The sequence below is a fragment of the Plecotus auritus genome (genome assembly GCF_963455305.1).
Source record: "Plecotus auritus genome assembly, chromosome: 5".
Lineage (NCBI taxonomy): Eukaryota > Metazoa > Chordata > Mammalia > Chiroptera > Vespertilionidae > Plecotus > Plecotus auritus.
In genome coordinates, this window is record NC_137776.1 from 184,073,027 (window position 1) to 184,096,184 (window position 23,158).

Consider the following 23,158-nt stretch of genomic DNA (forward strand, 5'->3'; position numbering starts at 1 on the left):
AGGAGGCATTGAACCTGGGGGACAGCCTGGAGGAAGAGGCATTGAACCTGGGGGACAGCCTGGAGGAAGAGGCATTGACCCTGGGGACAGCCTGGAGGAGGAGGCATTGACCCTGGGGGACAGCCTGGAGGAGGAGGCATTGACCCTGGGGGACAGCCTGGAGGAGGAGGCATTGACCCTGGGGACAGCCTGGAGGAGGAGGAGGCATTGACCCTGGGGACAGCCTGGAGGAGGAGGAGGCATTGACCCTGGGGGACAGCCTGGAGGAGGAGGCATTGACCCTGGGGGACAGCCTGGAGGAGGAGGCATTGACCCTGGGGACAGCCTGGAGGAGGAGGAGGCATTGACCCTGGGGACAGCCTGGAGGAGGAGGCATTGACCCTGGGGGACAGCCTGGAGGAGGCATTGACCCTGGGGGACAGCCTGGAGGAGGAGGCATTGACCCTGGGGGACAGCCTGGAGGAGGAGGAGGCATTGACCCTGGGGACAGCCTGGAGGAGGAAGAGGCATTGACCCTGGGGGACAGCCTGGAGGAGGAGGCATTGACCCCGGGGACAGCCTGGAGGAGGAGGCATTGACCCTGGGGACAGCCTGGAGGAGGAGGCATTGACCCTGGGGGACAGCCTGGAGGAGGAGGCATTGACCCTGGGGGACAGCCTGGAGGAGGAGGCATTGACCCTGGGGACAGCCTGGAGGAGGAGCCTTTACCAAGCTCTCAGCTTCTCTGCACCTGTCTCCACACTGGAGCCCTGTCTGCCCCTCGTCCCAGTTTGCCGTCTGCTGGCCCTGAGCTGATGCTGGGGCAAGGGCTCTGTGGGCCTTAACCAGCAGCAAGGACATGGGCATTGCCAGCCTTGGTGATCCAGGCCATAGGACTTGGGCTCTGCACCAACAGCCCTCCTGGCCCCCCGGCGGCCTGGCGAGGCCGGAAACAGGCCTCGGGCGGACGGCTGCAGCTGGCAGAAAGAACCACGGGGACCGGGAAGCCTGGAGGAGTGTCCCTTGCGGCCCCGGTCCCGTCTCCAGGTGGGAGGCCGGGCAGCAGCCGAGTGAGCCTCCTCCGCTCTCCAGGCAGGAGGCCTCCGGGAGGCTGGGCCACCTCTGTCCACCGGCCTTCGGGGCAGAGCAGTGGCGGAGGGCTGTCCGCTGCTGCCCACGGCCCCAGCCACGCTCCTCCGTGGGAGCCCGCAGGGCGGCCACGATGCTCCCGGCACACCTGGAACAGCAGCCTCGGCAGCAGCTGGACAACTGGTGGGACTGGTGCCTCCCCCAGTTCCCTGGGCCTCGGACAGACCGCTCCAGGATGCGGCCCATGGCCTGGCCCGAGCCCAGGCTCTCCCCTCCCCCGTCGCCTGGTGCTAAGGAAGTGGGGTCCTGCCCTGTCTGCAGGCCTGAGCTTGCCCCACCTTGGTATCCCTGCCGGCCTGCCCAAGCCTTGTGAGAGCTGGGCAGATGGCTGTCCCCACTGCCCCGGGTGCCAGCCCACCAGGGGGCAAGGCCTGGGCAGGTGGAAAGCTGGTGCCCAGGAGTGGCCCTTTGGGGTCTCCCGCAGGCTCCTTCACACTCTGCCCGTGGCCTAGCCCACTGGCCACTCTGATCGCCCGGCTGGCCTTCAGCTATTAGGCATGTCTGCCAGGGCCTGGCTGCACCCGGCAGAACGGGCAGGTGTGGAGAAGGCTCCGTCGGGGGCCCAGCTCCTGCTGCTCCTCCTCCCGGGCCCCAGGCCCCAGGCCGGGCCTGTTCTGAGCTCTCAGCCCAGGGCAGTGCCCGGCTCTTGGCTTCCCAGAGGGGCCTTTCAGGGTGTGGCAGCCCTGCCCTGGGGACACGTCCGTGGGCCCCGGTCAGCAGCCCTCCAGGAGCCTGGCAGGGCCGAGCCCAGGGCCCTGCAGTGGCCGGTGTGGTGGACACGTGCCTTCAGGCTCCTCTGGGGCCACCCTCCTCAGGCCGGGCCTGGGTCCCAGGCCTCCAGGCTGGTGGTGTGTGTGTGCGTGTGCGTGTGCGTGTGCGTGTCTTCGTCTTCTCCACGTGTGCCGTGATAAGACCTGTCTACCTCCCAGGAGGAGCAGCGGCCGCTCGCCCTCTGGGCTCCTGATCAGGAAGGAGGTGGGTGTCGCTCCTGCAGCTTCCTGTCGGTACAGGGAGCTCGCCGATGGGCCCGCGCTGCGGGAGGAGAGGTTGGCTGCGTGTGGCAAGGGAGCCTGCACCTGTGCCCTGAGGGAATTGGGTGGGTGCTGGGCGGGCTGTAGAGGCGGGAGATGGGGCAGGGCCCTCCAGCCCCTCCGTCACAGGCCAGAGCGGGCAGGCATTTGCCCAAGATTCCCAGTGAGTGGCGAGCGGTCCTGGAGCCAGTGGTCTGTCTCCCGGAAAGTCCTGCCTGCAAGGAGCCTCTGTCCAGCGGCGGAGGGGCCGCCACAGGGCCCACGCCCGCCTCCCCATGTCTGGATCTGCCTTCTGGCCTTTGCTTTCTCTGTTTACCTTGACTTTGGAGCAATAAAGCCTGTGGTAGTTTGTATGCTCGCTCGTGCCCTGCCTTCAGTGAGTGGGAAGGATGCCTGGACCCAGGGATGCTCTGGCCCTGGGAACAGCTGCCCTTTATCCGGACCGGCTGTGCCGCCAGCTGCTTGCCCGAGGCCCCACGGCTGGCAGTGCGGGAGCCTGGCGGGCAGGGCCGACCCCACGCCTCTGCCTCACTGTGGACAGGTGGGGGCGGCCATCAGGGGGCCCACCGCAGGCCCTGGCAACTTTGGCTGAAAATGTGGTCTAACCTGGCTGTTGGGGGGTCCCCCACCAGAGCTCCTTCCGCTCAGGATCACAGCTCAATTTCTTTATTTTTCTAAGTGGGCACACGGTTTGCAGACAGGAGCACTCCTGAGCCCTTGGTTCCAGGCGTCGGGACGGTGTGGGGTTAGTGTTGGTGCTGGGTCCAATGCCCTGGCTTGTGGGAGTCCGGAGCGTTGCCCATGGTGTCCCCCAGCCGCCCGGTGCAGATTTCCGCCTCCATCCCCAGGACCTAGGAGCTGGGTGGCAGCCACTCCTCTGTCTCCAGCAGTCTGTCCTCATCGCAGCCTCCGTGCATGAGTAAGCAACTCGGCCTGAGGTTGCCCAGTGTGGCCCGAGGCCCCAGTCCTGGGCGGGTGCTCCCCTGGGTGCATGCTCCCCTGCGGCGCATAGCTGCCTCCTCTGCTCCTGGCCGACGTGTGGGCGGCCACGGCTGCCTGTGCTGGGCCGAGGGCGGCCGTGCTGCTGGCTGTCTGGTGCCAGGAGGCGTGCCCTGCGGGTCAGAGCTGCTGGCGGTGCTGTCTCCGGCTGGCGGCAGGTTGCTGCTGCCTCCTGGACTCGGGGTTCAGGTTGGCGGCCAGCACGAAGGCCTGGCTGCCAGGCGGGCGCTGACCTACTGCAGGAAGGACCTCCTCCCGGTCCGGAAGAAGGACTCGATCTGCTCCAGCGAGCGGCCCTTGGTCTCAGGCACGCAGCAGCCGGTGAACACCAGGTTCAGCAAGCAGATGGCGGCGAAGAAGAAGAAAGGCACCTGCAGGCCGAAGGCGTTCTGGGGGCGGAGAGGGGCCGGGTCACACGGGCACCGAGGGTCCTCCACCTCCTTGTGAGCTTCCTGCCCTGCTAGCGTTCGCCACCTTGGGGGCCCCCACCTGCTCTTTGCTCAGAGACCTGGGTCTCCCCCCTGCCCGCAGCCTGAGCTTTAGGGCCTTAGGGGGCACTCGAGGCCACAGAGGCCTGCACCCAGCCTTCCTCTGTGCGGGCCGGGGATGTCCTTCCTGCCCGGGGCTCACTCAGCCTGCCCTGCCCGGGCCCTCTGGCCTCAGCCTCGCCCAGGCACCCTCTCCCCACCCAGTGCCGCTCTTACTCGTCTCAGCTGCTCACGCCCCTGCCTGCAGGAAGCCTGCCACCACAGCCTGGGAGCGTGCGCATGCGCTCCTGGGCCCCAGCCTCCCTCCCTGCCCCGTGCCCACCTATGCCTCTGCCGGGGCTGGCACTCCCGCCTCCCACCATCTCGCCCATTCTGGGCCCAGCCCTGCCTGGCCCTGAGTAGCACTGCCAGAGCGCCCCATCAGACTCTGCCCGGGCACTGGGGCTCAGATTCCACTGGCATCAGGGCTTGCCAGGCTGGGAACCATGGGGGGGGTTGAGCCAGGTGGGCGCCCTGTGTGTGGCATGTAGGATGCCACGTGTGGCTGCCCAGGAGGGCACATTGCTGAGACCCAGACTGCCCAGACAGGCCCAGCGGCCCTGGAGGGTGACAGAGCGAGCGGGTGTGGCTTCCGGGCGGAGGTCAGCTGACTTTCCAGAACAGCTCACCAGCCCGCTGTCCTCTGTCCCGTCTGTTAGCTGTCCCCGCCACGTGGGCCGCGGTGTGGAGGGGCGGGTGCTGCTCTCAGAGGGCGCGGTGGAGAAACCCCGGAGGGCCCACGTCCGGCACTCACCACCACCAGCAGGAAGGACTTGGTGAGGGCGAAGGCGGTCAGCCAGCTGACCAGCACGCAGAGTCCCGAGGCCACGCCGCGGGCCCGCAGCGGCAGGATCTCAGACATGAGGAGCCAGGTGATGGGCCCCCAGCCCATGGCGTAGCCTGTGCGGGGGGCAGGAGGGCAGCTCAGGCACCACGGGGCGGGGGATCCTCTTCCGCCTCCCCTGAGCTGCCGAGACCCCTCTCCAGCCACCCGACAACCCAGGACAGCAGTGCCCTGCCCACAACACAGCCACGTCCCCCCCCCACCCCCATGACAGCCCTCCCTCCTGGGCCGGCAGCCCCCAGCCCCCACCACCACACCTACCCGTGATGAAGAGCATGGTGGCCAGCAGGGGCACCAGGGTGAGGAAGCTGGTGGGGGTGGCCAGGGGCTGCTCTGTGCCCCCCGCGGGCACACTCTCCAGGCTCACGGTGCTGTTGGGGGTCCCGGGCTTGGGGCCAAAGTGGATGTACAGCCCCAGCGTCACGTTGGCAGCAAACATGATGGAGGCTGTGGACGGACACGTGGCCCTCGGGACCAGGACCCTCTGAGCCGCAGCTCCAGGGCGCCCCTTCCACAGAGCCCCCCTGCCGCCCCATCTCCTCCGGGCGCCATCACAGCCCACGGGGACTGGTCCTTCCGGACTGGCAGCTCCCCCCGTGTCCGGGCGTCCACCACACCCACACGCTGTGCCAGCGGGCTGTTTGCTCACAGGAGCCCAACAGACCTCAGGGGCAGCTGGTGCGTGCCAGGCCCTGTGCCCGGGGTGCGAGGCAGGGGCCACCAGGGCAGGTCCCGCCCAAGCCCCTGGAGCCCAGCCACACGGCTCCCACCTTGAGCGGCACAAGACCTGGTGGCTGCGGGCGGGGGGGGGGGGGGGGGCGGGGGGCTCACCTGAGACGAAGAGGAGGACCTTGCGGCCAGCCCGGTCCATGGTGAGAGCCGCGATCATCACCGCAAACAGCCTCACGGCGCCCACAATGGCGGCGTCATCCTGGGGGGGCTGCAGGGAGGAGGCCACGGGGTGAGGGACCCTCCTGCTTCCCCTCCCCCGCCCCCAGGCACTCAGGGGCCATGCCACGGCCCCAGCTCCTGGGAGCATCGAGCCGGTGAGCACCTATTATGTGCCAGGCCCTTTCTCTGGTCCCCCACCTGGCCTGGGGGCCTCTCGGGCAGGGGCGCAGGGCCCAGGCATGGCCATGCTGGCGGGACTGGCTGTCACTCATCGTCAGATCTCATCTCCCTCTGCGCCCAGGCGGCAGTGAAGCCCGGCGTCTGTTATCTCCCTTCTGCAGAGGCGGCCAGGCCGGGGCACGTGGCCCCGAGGCTAGAGGCGGCCGCTGTGAGCCTGCGCTCCGTGCCCCAGAGGTCTGCACAGCTCTGACACGCTTTCCTCTGTCATCGGGACACTTTTCTTTTCTAAACATTTAATCACCTTTATTCATTTACTTTTTGTTTGTTTGTTTTTGTTAATCCTCACCTGAGGATATTTTCCCATTGATTTTTAGGGAGAATGGAAGAGAGAGGGTGAGAGACAGAGAGAAACATTGGTTGCCTCCTGTAGCAGCCCTGGGCAGGGCCCCGGGCCGGGGAGGAGCCTGCAACTAAGGTACATGCCCTTAACCGGAATCGAACCCGGAACCCTCTGGTCCGCACACTGATGCTCTGTCCACTGAGCCAAACCGGCTAGGGCAGTGGTCGGCAAACTGCGGCTTGCGAGCCCACATGCAGCACCTGCAGGCGCCAGGTGGGGGTGAGCAGACGCCAGGTGGGGGTGAGCAGACGCCAGGTGGGGGTGAGGGGGCACCAGGTGGGGGTGGGCGGGCGCCAGGTGGGGGTGAGGGGGCACCAGGTGGGGGTGAGGGGGCACCAGGTGGGGGTGAGGGGGCACCAGGTGGGGGTGCTGGGCCGGTGCTCACCAGCAGGACGGCGGTGCTGGTGAAGATGGGCTGCAGGTAGACCAGCACGGGCGTGATGCCTGTCAGCTGCTGCAGGAAGCGCATGAGCACGGCGATGGCGACGGGGCGGTACATGTGGGGGTCCCGGGCCTCGGCCCATGACATGCGGCTGCTCTGGAGACACAAGGCGATGCTCAGGGGGCAGGGCCAGCCCCTCCAGCGGGTGCCGCCTGCCCGGGACTGCGTGGAGCTGGGTGGGGGCTCCTTGTTTCCCTCCTCCGGGAAACAACCCAGGCCAGGGGGCAGGCTGGGGGACCCCTGCCCGGACCCCCGGCTCCTGGACCAGCGGTGGGTCAGGGCAGACGTCTGCGTGGCAGGCTCTCCCGGGACCCTAGCATGCCCCGCACAGAGCATGTGCTCCGGGTCAGGCGGAGGCGGCAACACTGGTAACCCAGTTTCCAGGAAAAGCCAGTGAGGCTCAAAGAGGCCACAGCCACACGGCTGTGGGTGCCAGAGGTGGGTGGGGGGTGGGGTGCCATCCTCCCCTCCCCCACACCTGTCTCTGCACGTTGTCCTGGATCTGCTGGAACTCCCAGCGGATGTCGGCCTGGGCCCCGCGCAGCCAGGCCAGCGCCCGCAGGGCCTCGGCGTCCCGGCCCCGGGACAGCAGGAAGCGCGGTGAGTTGGGCATGAAGCTGAGCAGCAGGATCATGACGACCACGGGCCCCTCCCCGGCCACGGCCAGCCAGCGCCAGGGCAGCAGGAGGCCTGGGGGGAGGAGGGAGGCGCTGGGGTCCGGCTGGACGCAGAGCCCCTCCCCTGGGCTCTGAGCACCCTCACCGCCCTCCAGGCTAGTCCCAGCGCCACCTCCTATGGGCGTTCTACCCCATCAGCCCAGGCCTCTGTGTTCTAGATCAGGAGGGGCCCCGGGGATGGCCTGGCCCCTGGCCCAGGGCCCTGGCGGGTCTCAAGGCCACAGCGGGGTGATGGAGGGGTGGCCTGAGCAAGCAAGAGCCCGGGCCTCCCCCTCTCCCCCTCCCCGCCTCAGCCAGCTGCCCTGATCCCCCTTCTGTGTGGATCCCCCACTGAGACTGCTGGCCCAGACCCGCCCCCTGCCTGGGTAGGGGCGTCTCGTGACCAGAGAGGGGCAGGGAGTGGCCTGGGGGACACTGTGCGGTGTGGCCGGGGCGCCGGGAAGCCAGGTGTCTCTCCTCTCAGCCTGCAGCTCATTTGGGGGCACATCGCTTCCCTTCCCCCCACCCCCCCACCCCCAATCCTGCACAAGGAGGTGCTGAGCGCCTGTCTTACCGAGGGCATAGAGAGACAGCGACCCGAACACGGCCATGAGCTGGGGCGTGGCCCCCAGAGCCCCTCGGACGCCGGGGGGAGCAATCTCAGACAGGTACACCTGCAAGACCCCCCCACCCCGGCCTGGGTGAGGACGCAGGCCTGGCCCAGGCGGCCACGGTGGCCATCCTTGCAAAGAGGGGAGTGGGGTTCCCGGTGGGTCTCTTGTGCTGGTCAGGACCCACCTCATGCCCTTCCTTGGGCCTCAGTCTCCCACACTGTCAGGTGGGCAGAAGCACTCAGCTCTGACATGGGGAGTGAGGCTCCGGTCTCTGCTCCCCTGCTGGGCGGGCCCGGCCCCTGGTGGGTGTGTGGGGAGCTGTGGGTAAGACTTGGGGCTAGGGCAGGGACTTCCCTTTCCTCCCTGTTGCTCAATGTGGATTTTCTACAATTGAGTAACTTGCCTGATTGTCAGGAAACAGGGTAGGAAGTTTGGGGAGTCCGAGTGGGGGGAGCTGGGGACACGGGGACAGAGGGCCCTGAATGAGCTGCAAACACCGCCCCCCCCCCGCCCATTGACCGGTGGGTGGGCCCTATGTCTGACGGTGCTCAGGGGCTGCCAGGGGACCTGGGGCCCGGCCGGCCTTACCGGGATGCAGGCAGCCGTGAGCCCTCCCGCGAAGCCCGTCAGGGTCCGCCCCAGCAGCAGCATCCAGAAGGCACGGGCGCCCGCCATGAGCGCGTAGCCGGCCACCGAGGGCACCGCGGAGAACATGATGCTCAGCTTCCGGCCCAGCAGGTCATTGAGGACCATGGCGCTGAGGCCCCCGGCCGCGGCGCCCAAGGTGAACACGGACTGGAGAGAAAGCGGGGCAGGTGTGGTTGGGCACCGCACCCCCCTCCCCATCGGCGCCCAGAGACAGCTGCTTCTGCGGGACTCAGGCCCTGAAGGGCAGTGAGCCTCCCGTCACCAGAGGTGTGCAAGCAGCACGTGGACGGCCGTTCGTTAGGGAGCCCCCCACAGGGAGTCCTGCTCTGGGGAGGAGGGGGCACGTGCCCCAGCGGGGCTGTCCAGCCTGGCGTGCACATGTCTAAGGCTGGAATGGAGCAGGCAGCAGGGTTCTGGATCGGAAGCCCCCGGGATTTTAAGGCTCGGGGGTTCTTGGGTTCCCCCTAAGCGCAGTGAGTAGGACCCAGCCAGGGAGTCGGGCACGCTGCTCAGCCTGTCCGAGCCGCTTCTGCCGCTGTATGATGGGGAGAGATGGCAGCCGCCTCAGAGGGCTGCCCTGGAGCCCATCAGCTCTCAGGGCAAGGGCCCAGCATGCACCGGGTGGCTCCGTACCCAGCGGGTACGCTGTCTTAGGGAGCATGTTGTCTGCCCTGTGACAGCCCAGCTCCGAGGTCGGGGGCGGGGGGGGGGGGAATCTGGGAACCCTCAACCCACGGGGTGGAGACTTCAGGGCCGCCTCCCCACCTGCCCTTCCCACGCCTTCTCCATTGTCTGTCACTTCCTCCTTTTATTTCAGAGGCACCATTCGGCCTCACTCCCCACCACCCCCAGCCTGGAGTGTGTGGCAAAGGCGTGACCGGGGCCCTGGAGGGGCTCTAAGGCTGAGTGTTAGGGGGGTCCCTAGCTGGGGACAGAGCTCAGGGAGTCCCTCCACCCCCTGCCCCGCCCCTACGAGCTCCAAGTGCGGCCCTTACCCCGAACCAGGATGCCTGGGTTTTGGTCAGACTCAGGTTTGGATCCAAGGAGCGCTCCAGGGCCGGGATGACGGGGGACGTGTAGACCAGGGCGTAGCCAAAGCTGAAGTTGCCCAGCACGGCCGCGAAGGTGGCCAGGAACACCCACTTGTTCTGCAGGGCGCTGGCGGCAGTGCGGGGGGAGGAGGGGCAGAGAGGTTGGGGCTTTGAGTCCCCCCTTCCCAACCGCTGCCTGTGCTGCGTACAATGGGTGTCCACGCAGAGGGCAGCGCTGGGGAGGGCTGGTCCAGGCCCGTCAGACTGGCACCTCCCAGGGTCTGAATGCCAGCTCCCTAGGGAAGACCCCACGGCCCGTGGCTGTGGCTGAGCCACGTCTGGTTTCTGCTCTTGGCTTGGCCCCCCAGGCTTGCTGTGTGACCTCAGGCAAGCCCTTAGCCCTCTCTGGGCCTGTCTCCCTGTCTGTGCCAGTTGGGGGGTGGGCCCGGCCCTGGAGGGCGGGGTGGGGGAGGGGAGACACACAACCAGCTCCCTAGGTAGGACCACCTGGGGAAACACCTGGCCCCGCGGAGGCCCAAGGCGGAAACCAGCCCCCACCGCAGCCGCCTTGCCCGGCAACTCTCACCCGACCCGCGTCCTCTCCCCGGGCGACGGGGGCGGCTTCTCGGGGAACGTGTCATAGTCCGGGCCCTCGGCTCCGAGCAGGGGCTCCTGCATGGCCGGCCACCGCTGTCACCTGCGCTGCCAACGAGCCGGGCAGCGTCTGGCCGCAGCTGCTGGGAGCATCCGGCCGATCCCGCAGCTCCGCCCCCGGCTGCGATTGGCTCCGGGGCGGCCCTGCAGAGCCGGCGCCGGCCAATGGGCGGCCGCGAGGGTGAGGATGCTCGGATGCGGTGCGCTGGCGGGCTTTCCCGGGCGCGGCCTGGGGTGCGGGGTGCAGCGCTGGGCCAGGGCGGCCGGGCTTTCCCGGGCGCGGCCTGGGGTGCGGGGTGCAGCGCTGGGCCAGGGCGGCCGGGCTTTCCCGGGCGCGGCCTGGGGTGCGGGGTGCAGCGCTAGGGTGCGGCGGCCGGGCTTTCCCGGGGCGCGGTCCGCGCTTCGTGCGCCCCTGAGGATGGGAACCCGCCCCCGGGGGAAGCGGCTCGACCTTCGTGCGGGGCCTGGAGGCAGAGCCCCCGCCGACGCCTCCACGTCCATGTTGGGGTCCGGGCCGGCACCAGCACCGGGGTGCAGACTGCGTCCCCCCCGAGCTCAGCTCGCTCCGGCTGCGGGAAGCTGAAGCTCAGACGCGGAGCCGCTCGCCAAGGTCACACCGCCAGCTCGCGGCTCCTTCCACAGGGACCCGGGAGCGCCGCCCTGCGCCCCGCGCCCTCCCTGCCACGCCGCCACGAGTCCCGCGCGGCTCCCTTTCCTCCCGCCACGCGGGGAAATAGGCTGACAGCGAGGCTCTGTGGGGTGAAGGCAGAGGGAGGAGGGGGTGCCCTCGCTCTGGGGCCCCAGCACCCCATTTTAGCCTTCTGTCGCCTCCGTTTCTGGTCTTGGCTGCTCGCAGAAATGGTGTGGGCTCTTGGGAAGCAGCCAGGTAATAACACGAAACTTTTATTTTTTTTTATTTTTTTATTTTTTTTTTAAAATATATTTTTTATTGATATTTTACAGAGAGGAAGGGAGAGGGATAGAGAGCTAGAAACATCAATGAGAGAGAAACATTGATCAGCTGCCTCCTGCACACCTTCCACTGAGGATGTGCCTGCAACCAAGGTACATGCCCTTGACCGGAATCGAACCCGGGACCTTTCAGTCCGCAGGCCGAGGCTCTATCCACTGAGCCAAACCGGTTTTGGCTAACACGAAACTTTTAAACAAACGCAGAGCAGAAATGCAAATTCCCCGGAAAACCATCCACCTCAAAACACGCTGCCATGCCCAGGTCCGGCTCTCTCTGGACTGTTCAGAGAGAGGGCTGGATCCCGCCCACCCTGCCCCGAGGACGGGCCACCACATGTATTTTAAATGGATCCATTGTTGTCGAGCATTTGGGTTATTTCCAGGTGTTCACTACTAAAAGAATGCTTTAAGACATTTGTCCTAGTCCCCTTTTATTATTAAAGAGACAGTCACAGCCTTGGAGGAAACAGCCCGTCTCGGCCGCCTCGCCCTGCTCCGCTCGCATCTCAGTGCCTCTCGCCCCCGGGCCTGCATGCAGTTTCGCCCATCCTGCGTGGACACAGCTGCGTGACCCCCTTGCGTCGTATTTCAAGCGTTTTCTTACCCCCCGGGATGTGGACTTTGGGCCAGGCACGCCCAGGAAACGGGGGCTGACCGGTAATGCTGCAAAACCCTGGTGACGGGCCTTTAAGAATTCCGATGTCGCCCTGACTGGTTTGGCTCAGTGGATAGAGCGTCAGCCTGCAGACTGAGGGGTCCCAGGTTCGATTCCAGTCAAGGGCATGTACCTTGGTTGCGGGCACATCCCCAGTGGGGGGTGTGCGGGAGGCAGCTGATCGATGTTTCTCTCTCATCAGTGTTTCTAGCTCTCTATCCCTCTCCCTTCCTCTCTGTAAAAAATCAATAAAATATATTTAAAAAAAAAAAAAAAGAATTCCGATGTAACACACCCTAACGGCAGCTCTGTGTGCGCCCCTGGCCACTGCCTGTCAGGAACCAGACGCTTCTGGCCACCCCAGAGAGTCTGACTGTCCCTCCCCTTCCTACCCCACTCCCGAGCCCCCGACTCCGAGCTCTGTCGTTGTGGATGAGATTCTGCTGCTCTCGAACCCTGAACCAATGGAGCCCGGCTCTTGTTTCCGGCTCCCCCCCCCCCCCAATTCATTGGTATGAGCGTTATTTTTTAAAAATATATTTGTACTGGTGTCCCGGTGCACAGATTCGTGCCCGTTGAAAGGAAATGAATTAGAAGAAATAGTTTACTATCACTATTTGCGTCTTGCTAATGAAAAGAAAATAGGATTCTACCGAGTCTCCTGTCTCCCTACTCCAGGACTAATGTGAAGGTCAAATGAGATGAGGCCCGGGAAAACGCTTCACAGACATTTGGTTAAACTAACATGTTTGCACCCGGCTGTAAAGCAAGTTGGCTTCCTGGGCTGAAGAAACTCCGAGGAGGCTAGTTGCTAGGGAGAGGAAGCTGGGTGTTGCTATGTGATGTCATTACCCAGTGCCCTCAGCCACCGTTGCAGGGCTGGGCTGGTGTTTGGGCCGCATTTTGTGCCACGGGGTCTCGGCAGCGTTGGCTGCGATAGGTTGGGGTGTCGCTCCGGGGTGGTGGCGGGGCCTGTGTCCCATCTGGGGGAAGCTGAGTGTTGGTTTGTTGGCACCAGGTCTGCGGTGCCCTTTCTCTGTAAATGGCCAGTGTGTGTCATGGCAGCTCCTGTGTTGAGTGTCTGCCCCCTGGTGGTCAGTGTGTGTCATAGCTACCAGTCGAATGGACAGACCCTTAGCCTTTTATATATATACTAGTGGCCCGGTGCATGAAATTCGTGCACATTAAAAGGGGATTAATTAGAGGAAATAATTTAATATTGCTATTTGCCCTTTCTCTATAATAGAAGTGTCAGAAATGAAAATTAGTAAAATGTATATAAAAACCTTCCTCCTGTCAGAGTCTGGGGCGCACCACACATGTGCCTCAAAATCGCATGAGACCCAGAACCAGCCGCCCCCCGCTCCCATTGGGCAAGATCCAGACCCAGCCAGTCCCACCCTTGTCAAGCTCCGCCAGGCAGGGGACGTAGCCTCAGGTTCCCTGGCCCAGTGCCAGGACAGGGGGCGTGGCCTGAGGTTCCCCAGCCCAGACCGGGACAGGGGGCATGCCTTGAGGTCCCCTGTCAAGCCCCGCCAGGTGGGGGACATGGCCTGAGGTCCCCTGTCAAGCCCCGCCAGGCAGGGGGGTGCAGCCTGAGGTCCCCTGGCCTGGTGCCAGGGTAGGGGTCTCAGCCTGAAGTCCCCTGTCAAGCCCCGCCAGGCAGGGGTGTGTGGCCTGAGGTCCCCTGGTCTGGCGCTGGGGCGGGGGGAGCAGCCTCAGGTCCCCTAGCCCAGCACCAGGATGAGAAGTGCACCTTGAGGTCCCCCATCAAGCTCCGCTGGGTGGGGGGCACGGCCTGAGGTCCCCTGTCAAGCCCCACAGGGGTGGGGGAGGGCGTAGCCTCAGGTCCCTGCTAATTGCTCGTTAAGGCTCCTTATGGGAACTGGGCCTCAGCTGTGGGTGCAGCCATCTTTGTGATGGAGTGATGGTCAATTAGCATATTCCCTCTTTATTAGATAGGACAGATTGATTTCAGAGAGAGGAAGGGAGAGGCAGAGAAACATCAATGGCAAGAATCATGGATCAGCTGCCTCCTGCACGCCCCTGACTGGGGATTGAGCCCACACCCTGGGCATGTGCCCTGACCAGGAATTGAACCTTGACCTCCTGGGTCGTGTTCATGGGTCAACACTCAGCCACCAAGCCACACCGCTGGGCCATCTGTTTTCTTGAGTGACATGAAGGCACATCACATGTGTGGAGGCTGCTGGGTGTTGGCAACTGTAGAACCCAGACCAGGCGTCCTCAAACTACGGCCCGCGGGCCACGTGCGGCCCGCCGAGGACATTGATCCGGCCCACTGGGTGCCGCTGCCTATCCTGCTTAGCAGCTGACGCGTCCCGGGCCCGTAGTGCGCATAGGAATTTGTTCATAGTTTTTTTTTTAAACTATAGTCCGGCCCTCCAACGGTCTGAGGGACAGTGACCTGGCCCCCTGTTTACAAAGTTTGAGGACCCCTGACCCAGACCCTGCCCCCCATTGAGATATAGGACGTTCCGTCCCCCTAGAAGGTTCCTCTGTACCCCCCGCTCCCCCCCGCCCAGGCACCGCTGCTCTTCTTTCTGGCTGCAGGCGGGCTCTCTCCTTCCTCGAGTGCCAGGGAGAGGGAACCGCAGGCCGAGAGCCCTTTGGCCCGCCTTCTCCCACTCCGCGCGGCCATGCGTCACCGTGCTGCCTGCGGGGCGGTCCCCTCTCTGCCGCCTGGAGGCACGCGCCAGTCCGCCCTCCCTGGTGGGCAGGCGGCCCATCTCCAGGCGTGGCTGGAGGAGGAAAGCTGGCCTGCCCTCCGCGTCCGGCCCGTGCTCCTGGCTCTGGGAGGTTAAGTGGATGAACCTGGATTTGCTCACGCATCTCCCATCTGGCATCAGGGCTGTGTCTCCCACGTTCGCGCGGAAAAGCAGCCATCGGAGAGCAGCTCCGTCCTTGGGGGCGGCTGCCCGCAGCAGCGACCATCTCCGTGGTCCTCGGGCCTCGGAGCCCGCCCGCGCTGGGCTGTCTTCTCGCCCGGCCACCTCCCTTGGGTCTGCTCTGAAGAGCTACTGGCACCTGGCTTCTGGGGGGACAGGATGTGTATAAGGCTCCTCCCCTCCCCTCCCCTGCACCTGGTGTGGCAGAGGCGCGCAGGGGGTGCCGGAAGCTCCTCGCCAGTTTGAATTCAGGGCCCTCCCCGTTTCTTTGGCCTCCCACACAGAGCTGGCCTGCGAGTGGGGACGTGTGGCTCCCTGGCCCTGGGAGAGGGGTTTCCCCTCTCCGCCCGGGACACACCCACGAAGGGGCTGGGCCCCTCACTTCCCCACCCCGAGCCACAGCCCCTCCCTCCTTCAAGGAAGTGTCCTTAGCTCACCAGGGGACAGGGGCAGCTCGGGGACAGGCCCCTCCCAGGACGGGGAGCCCAGAGCTGGGAGGTGAGCACCCTGCAGACCCGCGGGCTTGGGGAGGGGCCGGGCCGGGGCCACCCTGCTCCCGGATTATCCCCATCCCTGCGCCCCTGCTGGTCCAGGGCATGGAGCTGAAAGGATGACCCGGTCCAAGCGCTGCCTCTGGACACAGGAGCCCGAGGAGGGCTCGCCGGGGCTCATGGGCGCTGCCCGGCCAGCGGTTCTCAGAGCCTCACTTTTCTCACCTGGAAGATTCCCGAAACCTGGTGCCCACCCTTGACCTCGCTCCTCGCTCCTCGTGCAGAGACCTCTGTTGGAAACTGGCGGAGCTGCATTCCAGGCCTCCTGGCACTGGGCAAGAGGTGAGGCGTGGGAGGGGATGCCAGGGACCGGGCCTGCCCCTCGCTCTGCGCCCCCAGGAGCCCGTTTTAGAGGCGAACACCGAGGCTCAGGGACTTGCTGCCACGTGGCCCCTTGCTCTCGTGGTGCCTGGAGGGCTTCCCTCCGACGGATGGGAGGACAGCAGGGGTGGCCGCGGGGGGCCTGCCCCTCACCTCCTCCTTCCCGCAGATGGGCGGGCCAGGGCCCCCGGGGGAGAAGGCCTCCACCGTCCAGCTGCTCGGAGCCCCCGCCGTCCCCCTGCTCGGAGCCGCCCCCCGCCCGGCTCCCGGTGACGCCGCCCCCGGCCCCGAGGCCTCGGACCTGGTGCCGTCCGTGAGCCTGGCCGCGGCCCTCGTGCTGCTCTTCGTCCTGCTCTCGGCCTGGCTGGTGTGGGACAGGCGCCTCCACGTGTCCGGCTAAGGTGGGCCCCCCGGGAAGGGAAGGGGGTGAGCACAGAACGGCACAGGGGGAGCAGAGCCAGGGGCACGGAGGTGGGGGGTGCCGGTGGGAGGGAGGGGCTGGCCTTCCAGCCACACTCTGGGTCAAACTGGGTGGGCAGCCGCTCACAGCAGCCCCAGCAGGACCCCCCGGGGGCCCCGAGCTGCCCCCTGGAGGGCAGGGACCCTGTGAGCGGCCCCGCGGGGCTGCAGAAGGCGGCTGGGAGGCAGGTGCTCGGGCGCATGGGGCTGAGATGGCCCGTCCAGGTGTTGCTGGAAAAGCCGGGTGACCCGGGCATTTGTGAACCGAGCCGAAGGGCTGGGAAGGGAGTTTCAGCTCGGCGAGGGCGAGACCAGCTCAGGGGGGGCCTGCGTGGGGCCTTGCAGACGCAGAGACCCGAGTACCGCCCAGGAGGGTCTGAAACGGAGACTCCTAACCCCAGCCGTTCATGGGGGGCAGCCATGCCCGAGGCCGGCACCTCCCGGACCAAGGCCCATCTGCAGCCTCACGGAGCGAGCGGCCGCGGTCTGCATCGTCTACGATCACACCTCTTTGGAATGTCAACGTACTCTCCTTTCCCCGGGCCCTCGAAGCCCCGGCACCCCTCTGCGGAGACCTCCGAGCCCCTCGCTGCTGAGCTGATGGGTGACGGTTAAGTGCCCTGCACCCCCTGAGTAAAGATGCCCGTGTCTTCTCTCCCCTCTTTATCCGGTCCAGGGCTGCCCGCCCCCTCGCCCATCGCCGGGAGCTCACGCGGCCCACCTGCACCTGCTCTTTGGACTGGGATGTAGGAGGCGAGGGCAAGGCCGCCATCCTCGGAGCCTTATCCCCGTCCGCGGGGATGTGGCTTTCCGGCCATTGTCGACAGTTGGGCTCAAATAAACACAAACATTCTTTACGGGTTGGAACGTTTCTTACATTGACACCCACGTAGCCGTAGCCGCAGCCACAGCCGTAGCGGACACTCCCTGTGTGCCCCCTTCTCCCTCCTTCTGGGACCCAGCAAACCCTTGGAGGGAGAAGCACCCCTCCTCTGCCCCCCCTCCCTGCCCCCGCCAGCCGAGATACCCTGGTCTTGGCCGCCACCTGGTGGCTGAAATCAGAATTGCAATCTGCTGTGAGATTGCCCCTCCGGTTTCCATGGTTAGCCAGAGGCCGGGCAGGTGTTCGTTATTTAAAGAGGAAAACGTTGAGATCCTGGATACCCACAAACCCCGCTGCCCAAGGAGAACCTTTACCTTTCTTTCCCTCCGTTTCTGTGTGTGTAATCGCCTTGCCATCTGGCATCAGGGCTGTGTCTCCCACGTTCGCGTGGTCCCCAGGAAGAAGGCGGAGGGGCTGGGAGAGCGGCTTGTCCAGGGGGTGGTCGCTGTGAGATCATGGGTGCCTCCTGCCCGCAGCGGCCCTCTGGGACCTTGACAGGACGCGCACATTTCTGGCGGGGGGAGGGGCATGGAGCCCTTCAGGTTGGGACCCAAGGCTCCGGACTCCGCCATCCCCATTGAACAAATACCGCGACACCTGCCCCCTCCTGTGCCAGACCTGCGGTGGGGGGGCGGACAGGGCTCTCCTCCTCCCGCCCGCTGTCCCTCTGGGGTGTCCCCCACCCACATCCTGCCCTCCCAGGGCCCCAGCGGGGGGTGGGGGCCCTCCCTGCTTCTCAGGCACCCTGGAGTCGGGGCACACCTGTGTCCAGGCTGGGCTGCTGGAGCTGCGGCTCCCTCTCCCGGCATGGACCGGTCCGGGGCCTGGACCCCGGCTGCCCAGGAAAAGGCAGGTGGGATGTAGGAGCCTGGGAGGCTTTGGGGGAGGGGTGGCGGTGGGCCCTGGAGGTTTGGGGGCCTCTTTGAGAAGTGCGGTGGGCGTTTCAGGTGGGGGCACTGAGAGCAAGGCCTGGCGGCTGACCTGTCGCCGGCACGACGGGACGTGGGGACGGACACAGGAGCCTGCTCCGCAGCTGACCCTCCACGGGCTGCAGGGAGGGAGGCCTGATTCCCTGTCCTCTGAGGCTGCCCCCCCCTCCGCTCCCCCTCTCTCAGGAGCTTCTTCCCTGCCCCGCAGGCCCAGCTCCAAGCTCAGGCCCAGGGCCCCCCAAAGGCCCACGTCCCTCTCCACACCCTCCCACAGCCTCCCAGAGCAAGGTCCTTGGCTGTGTCCCTCCAAGTCACAGGCTCCAGGCTGCCCCCACCGCCCCCAGGGGTGCTTCCAGCCGGGGGTTCAGGAGCCCCATGGACTTGGCCAGGCCCCGGCCCTGCCTGCCATCTGGGCTACTGCGTGACCAGCTGGGCGAGGCGGTGTGGCTCTGCTGTTTGCATTTCTGACCAGTCCCCGGGGAAATGCTGGTGGCTGCCGGCGATCCAGCGCCCGCCCGGCCCCAGCGCAGGGGCGTGCGGGCTCCTCACTGCGAGGAATGCGCTCTGCGTCAGGCAGTGACCGCTCATACACACGGTGGCTCCGCCTTGGGCTGTTCCTGCCCCCTCCCCCTCCCAGGGGTGCTGGCAGCCAGAGGCCGGAGGCTGGGGGAGGACAGCTACGGAGGGGGGGGGGTGTTGGGGGCCTGCCCAGAGGCAGCCCTGCCTCTCACCTCCTCCTTCCCACAGATGGGCGGGCCAGAGCCCCTGGGGGAGAAGGTGTCCCCCTGCCCCCCTCCAGGCTCCAGACTAGTCCTCGAGTGTGTTGGGGGCAGGGTGGGCAAGCCGGGGTCATGGCATGGGGCTGGCAGACGGCCCCTTGAGCTGGTTGTCAGGGAGATGCTGGGAGCGTGTGCCTGTGCGTGCATATGTATGCATGCGTGCACATGTTGCGATCATGCACACATGTGGGCAGGCAACATGATACAGCAGGTGTGCCTGCATACGTGCATGTATTTATGTGTATACCGGTCACATGGGTATGTGTGTATATGTGTGTGCACATCTCTGTACATGTGCACACTGCATACATGTATGTGTATACATGCAGGTGCGGCACATGTGTGCATGTGTGTTTACTCCATGTGGCCTCCCTGGGAGACCCGGATGGATGGGCTGGCGCCTGGCCTGCCAGCCTGCCTGGCCACGGCGGGTGGGCGTTTGTGAGGCCGGGTGAGGGTGGCCCGCGGAGGGGCCGGGTGCTTCCCCTCTGGGGGTGGCCGTCTCCCTTCCCAGCAGTCCCAGGACTGTGGGGTGCGGGGGGGGGGCAACACTGCTAAACCTGCCCCTTTCGGCTGCTCTTTCTGAAAGGGCCCCACTTCCGTTTGGGGTGGCCATGTGCCTAACTGGACACAGACCTGAGCCCCCTGTCGCCAGGTGGCAGTGAGCCCGCGCTGGCCCTGGTAGCTGGGATGTCCAGGGGCCATTCCCGACGAGAGAGGCTTCGGCGCTTCCTGCCGGCTGCGGCAGCCCTCTGGCCACCAGGAGGACGGCGGGGCCCGGGGCCGAGGCAGGAGCGGCTCCTTGGTGACGTCGTGCTGTGTGACACGGGGCATCGGCCCCTCCTCACCGGGATTAAGGGGTCTAGAGACGAAGGGGCTGGCACCCTCCTCCCTGCATGTGCTGAGGGCACCATCAGAGCCCAGGTGCCCCGGGCACCACGGAGCACGTGCCAGTCGCGGCCCTGCCTCCCTGTCTGCCAGGTGAGGACAACACGGCAGCACAGGGGGTGCGGAGGCCGGAAGAGGCGGTGCCACCCGGACGACAGGTGGGCAGAGGGCAGGGGGCAGGTGCCCAGCCATGGCGTCATCTTCTGGACATGGCGCAGCCCCTCTGAGAGCTGGGCCCGGAGCCACCCCCCCTTGTCCTTCATACCAAAGGCCCGGTCAGACCTCCAGTGACGCTCCGGGAACCTTCGAGGCGTTTCGGCCGACCCAGGGGTCTCGGCACACCCTGCTTGGGCGCGAGGAGGGGCAGGAAAGGCCAGGGGGGCTGACCCGTCCCCTCTCGGGCCATCAGCTTCTCCTCGGGCCATGGCTGTGGCCCTGCCCGCTCTGCTCCTGGGGGTCCTGGCAGGGCGGCCGTTAGCCTGGGGTCACCTGTTTACTGGGGGCTGAGCAGGGTCTCCGTGGGCACACGCAGGTGCAGCCCCAGCTGGACGCCCGGCGTCCTGGATGGGCACCCGTGACCGTGACCGCCTGCTTTCCCCTCGCTTGGGGACCAGGGTCAAGGCTGGGAGGTGGCTGCTGCCTGTGGACCAGAGTCCGGTCTGATCAGGTGATGTGAGTTCTTCCCCCTCAGAGCCTTGTGCCGGGGAGGGTGAGGCCTGGGCCTCCTGGCAGCCAGATGCACCCTGACCCGGCTCTACCCACCCTGGGCCTCACCCTCTGCTGTTGGGATGGGGCAGACCTGGGGGGTGGGCGGACCTGGGGGTGGGCAGGCCTGGGGGTGGGTGGACCTGGGGGGTGGGCAGGCCTGGGGGTGGGCAGGCCTGGGGGGTGGGAAGGCCTGGGGTGGGCAGGCCTGGGGGGTGGGCAGGCCTGGGGGTAAGCAGGCCTGGGGGTAAGCAGGCCTGGGGCTGGGCAAGCCTGGGGCTGGGCAGGCCTGGGCGTGGGCAGGCCTGGGGGTGGGCAGGCCTGGGGGGTGGGCAGGCTTGGGGCTGGGCAGGCCTGGGGGTGGGCAGGCCTGGGGGGGTGGGCAGGCCTGGGGGTGGGCAGGCCTGGGCGTGGGCAGGCCTGGGGGTGGGCAGGCCTGGGGGGTGGGCAGGCTTGGGGCTGGGCAGGCCTGGGGGTGGGCAGGCCTGGGGGGTGGGCAGGCCTGGGGGTGGGCGGACCTGGGGGTGGGCGGACCTGGGGGTGGGCAGGCCTGGGGGTGGGCAGGCCTGGGGGTGAGCAGGCCTGGGGGGTGGGCAGGTCTGGGGGTGAGCAGGCCTGGGACTGGGCAGGCCTGGGGGTGGGCAGGCCTGGGACTGGGCAGGCCTGGGGGTGGGCAGGCCTGGGGGTAAGCAGGCCTGGGGGTGAGCAGGCCTGGGGGGTGGGCAGGTCTGGGGGTGAGCAGGCCTGGGACTGGGCAGGCCTGGGGGTGGGCAGGCCTGGGACTGGGCAGGCCTGGGGGTGGGCAGGCCTGGGGGGGAGACCCACCTGGCCCAGAGGCCTCGCACCCAGCTGGCGGGCGTGTCTGCCTCCGGCTCAGCCAGCGGCCTCCGGGACTCGCCAACGGTGCGGCGCTAAGTCGCGCAGCAGCTGGTCCCTGCTCCAGGGACAGCACAGCTTTCAGGGCGGACACGTCCTGGCCGGCGTGTGTGAGCGAGGCTCGCTCTGTCCCAGCCGCTCCCTGGCCCCCCTTCCGCCCCGCCAGCCGGCTGCAGGGTCAGGCCGGACCACGGGCCACGCTCAGACGGGCCACACAGGGACCCCGGCTGCAGGTGGCCTGGGAAACCTCCCTCCGTTAGTCCTGGCCCCCGTGCTGGCCCGAGGGCGCCTCGCCAAAAGCGACTGAATTTTCATCTTGTTTTGCTCACGGTTAAGAATCTGTCAAAAACGTTCCACGGGAGACCGGAGGGCACCCCAGGGGCCCAGCCGTGGCCGGGAGCTGTGGGGTCCCGGGGAGAGGGAGGCGAAGGGGCCGGGGGCGCCGTGCCCGCGTCCTGGCTGGTGGCGCTCCCCGAGCAGCCCTCTGTGCAGACGCTGGGCTCGCTCCCTGGGGCCTCTCCCCTCCCCGGAGGAGGAAGCGGAGGCTCTTCTGCAGCCTGCCGGCGCCCCCCTCCCGCCGCCCCCGTCCCTGGCAGTGGCCGAGTGGGGCCTGTCCCGGCTCCGCTTGTGGTTCGCGGGCCGTCACCTTGCAGCTGAGAGGGCTCACCTGTCCCGTCGTGGGCGAGGCTAGGGGCCAAGAGGAACAGGAGGGGCTGCCCGGGGGTCCCCCTCACAGCCGGGGGTGTGCCCAGAGCCCTGGAACACTAACCCGGTCCGGCTGCTGCCTTTGAAACGCCTGCACCCGAGGGGCCTGAAATGTGCACCGGGGCCCTCGGCCGGGAGCCACGGCACTGCCTGGGGGCCTCGGGGTCACCTGAGTCTGCAGACAGGGGGTCCCGGGACCAGCGTGTCTGCCTGCGGGGCTCTGTCCAGGGCCCAGGCCACCCTCTGCTCCCTCCCAGGCCCCGGGGCGTGTCCACAGGCCACAGGCCGAGGGCAGCGGGAAGGCGAGCACCCAGCAGGCCAGCCGCAGGCCCAGGTCCAGGAGGCCTGTCGCCCAGGCCCCGCACAGCTCCGAGGCCTGGTCCAGGAGGGGTGTGTGTGTGTGTGTGTGTGTGTGTGTGTGAGAGAGAGAGAGAGAGAGAGAGAGAGAGAGAGAGACCCCCCCCCCCCCCGGCCAGAGTGCACCACAGGGCAGCTTCCGGAAGGAAGCGTGGGCATGGGAGTTTCCGGGCAGGGGCTTGGGGCCCCCACCATCCTGGGACCTCAGTTATGTGCACGCCACCCCCACCCCCACCCCCACCCCCACCCCCACCTCCTGCTGGGTGCAGGGGCTCGTCCTGCGGGGCTCATGCCCAACACAGTTTCCCACCAGCTGTTGCCCCCGGGAGGCCATGCCCACTCCACACACGTGCTTGGACACATAGGTTTGTGCACGCATGACTGCGCACACACGTATGTCCTGTAGGTGAACATGCATGCACACACGTACACACGTACATGTGTGTGTGTGCACATGCATGCATGTATGGGCATGTACACACATGCTTGAACAAAGTGACCCCACTTCCTGTTTGGCCGTCTGGCTGGTCCCAGCGAGTTCCTTACAGCATCCGTGGATCATGCAGGGGCCACGAGCTTCCCAGGCCCTTGTGTCCAGCGAGCAGGCCTGCCCCGGGCCCTGGGTCTGCGGGAGACCAAGGCCACAAACCCTGGGCAGGCCGGGCTGGCCACGGGCCCCGTGGCACCAGGAGAGGGCTCGGGGCCCAGAGCAGCTCTGGAGGCCCGGGGAGGCGGGGATGCTGGGGGTGGGAGACGGGCTTCCCAGCAGGTGGGGCTGGAGCCTGAGGCCGAGCAGGGTGTCGAGGGGGGAGCAGTGAGACTGCGGGCCAGAGTGTGCCCCGTCTCAGACACTCAGGGCTGGCCTGGCGTGAGGTGACACCTGCGAGGCCATGTGTGTGTCTGTGCACATGCGCGTGCATGCGTGTGCCTCTATGCACGGACGTCTCAGTGTATGTGTGCGCCTGTATGTGTGTGCACACGTGTATGCATGTGTCTGCATGCGTGTCCAGTGCCTGTGGCTGCTGGGCTCCGACTCCTGCCTATGGGTGAGGGGGGGCTCACTGAGGCCCCTCCAGCTGCACCTGAGCGTCCAGGGCGGGAGCCCTCTTCTTCCTGGCACCTTC

General features: G+C 66.7%; 1 protein-coding gene across 1 annotated transcript; it reads right to left on the reverse strand.

Annotated features, from left to right (window-relative positions):
• Window positions 1–2,804: 2,804 nt before the first annotated feature.
• On the reverse strand, window positions 2,805–10,138 carry SLC2A6 (solute carrier family 2 member 6). Its single transcript, XM_080669379.1, has 10 exons — window positions 9,978–10,138; window positions 9,356–9,518; window positions 8,301–8,507; window positions 7,673–7,772; window positions 6,921–7,132; window positions 6,386–6,538; window positions 5,361–5,469; window positions 4,791–4,976; window positions 4,440–4,585; window positions 2,805–3,547 (listed from the first exon to the last, which is right to left on the reverse strand). The coding sequence occupies exons 1-10, from the start codon at window positions 10,067–10,069 to the stop codon at window positions 3,392–3,394; spliced, it is 1,524 nt and encodes a 507-aa protein (XP_080525505.1). The 5' UTR covers window positions 10,070–10,138; the 3' UTR covers window positions 2,805–3,391.
• Window positions 10,139–23,158: the final 13,020 nt, after the last annotated feature.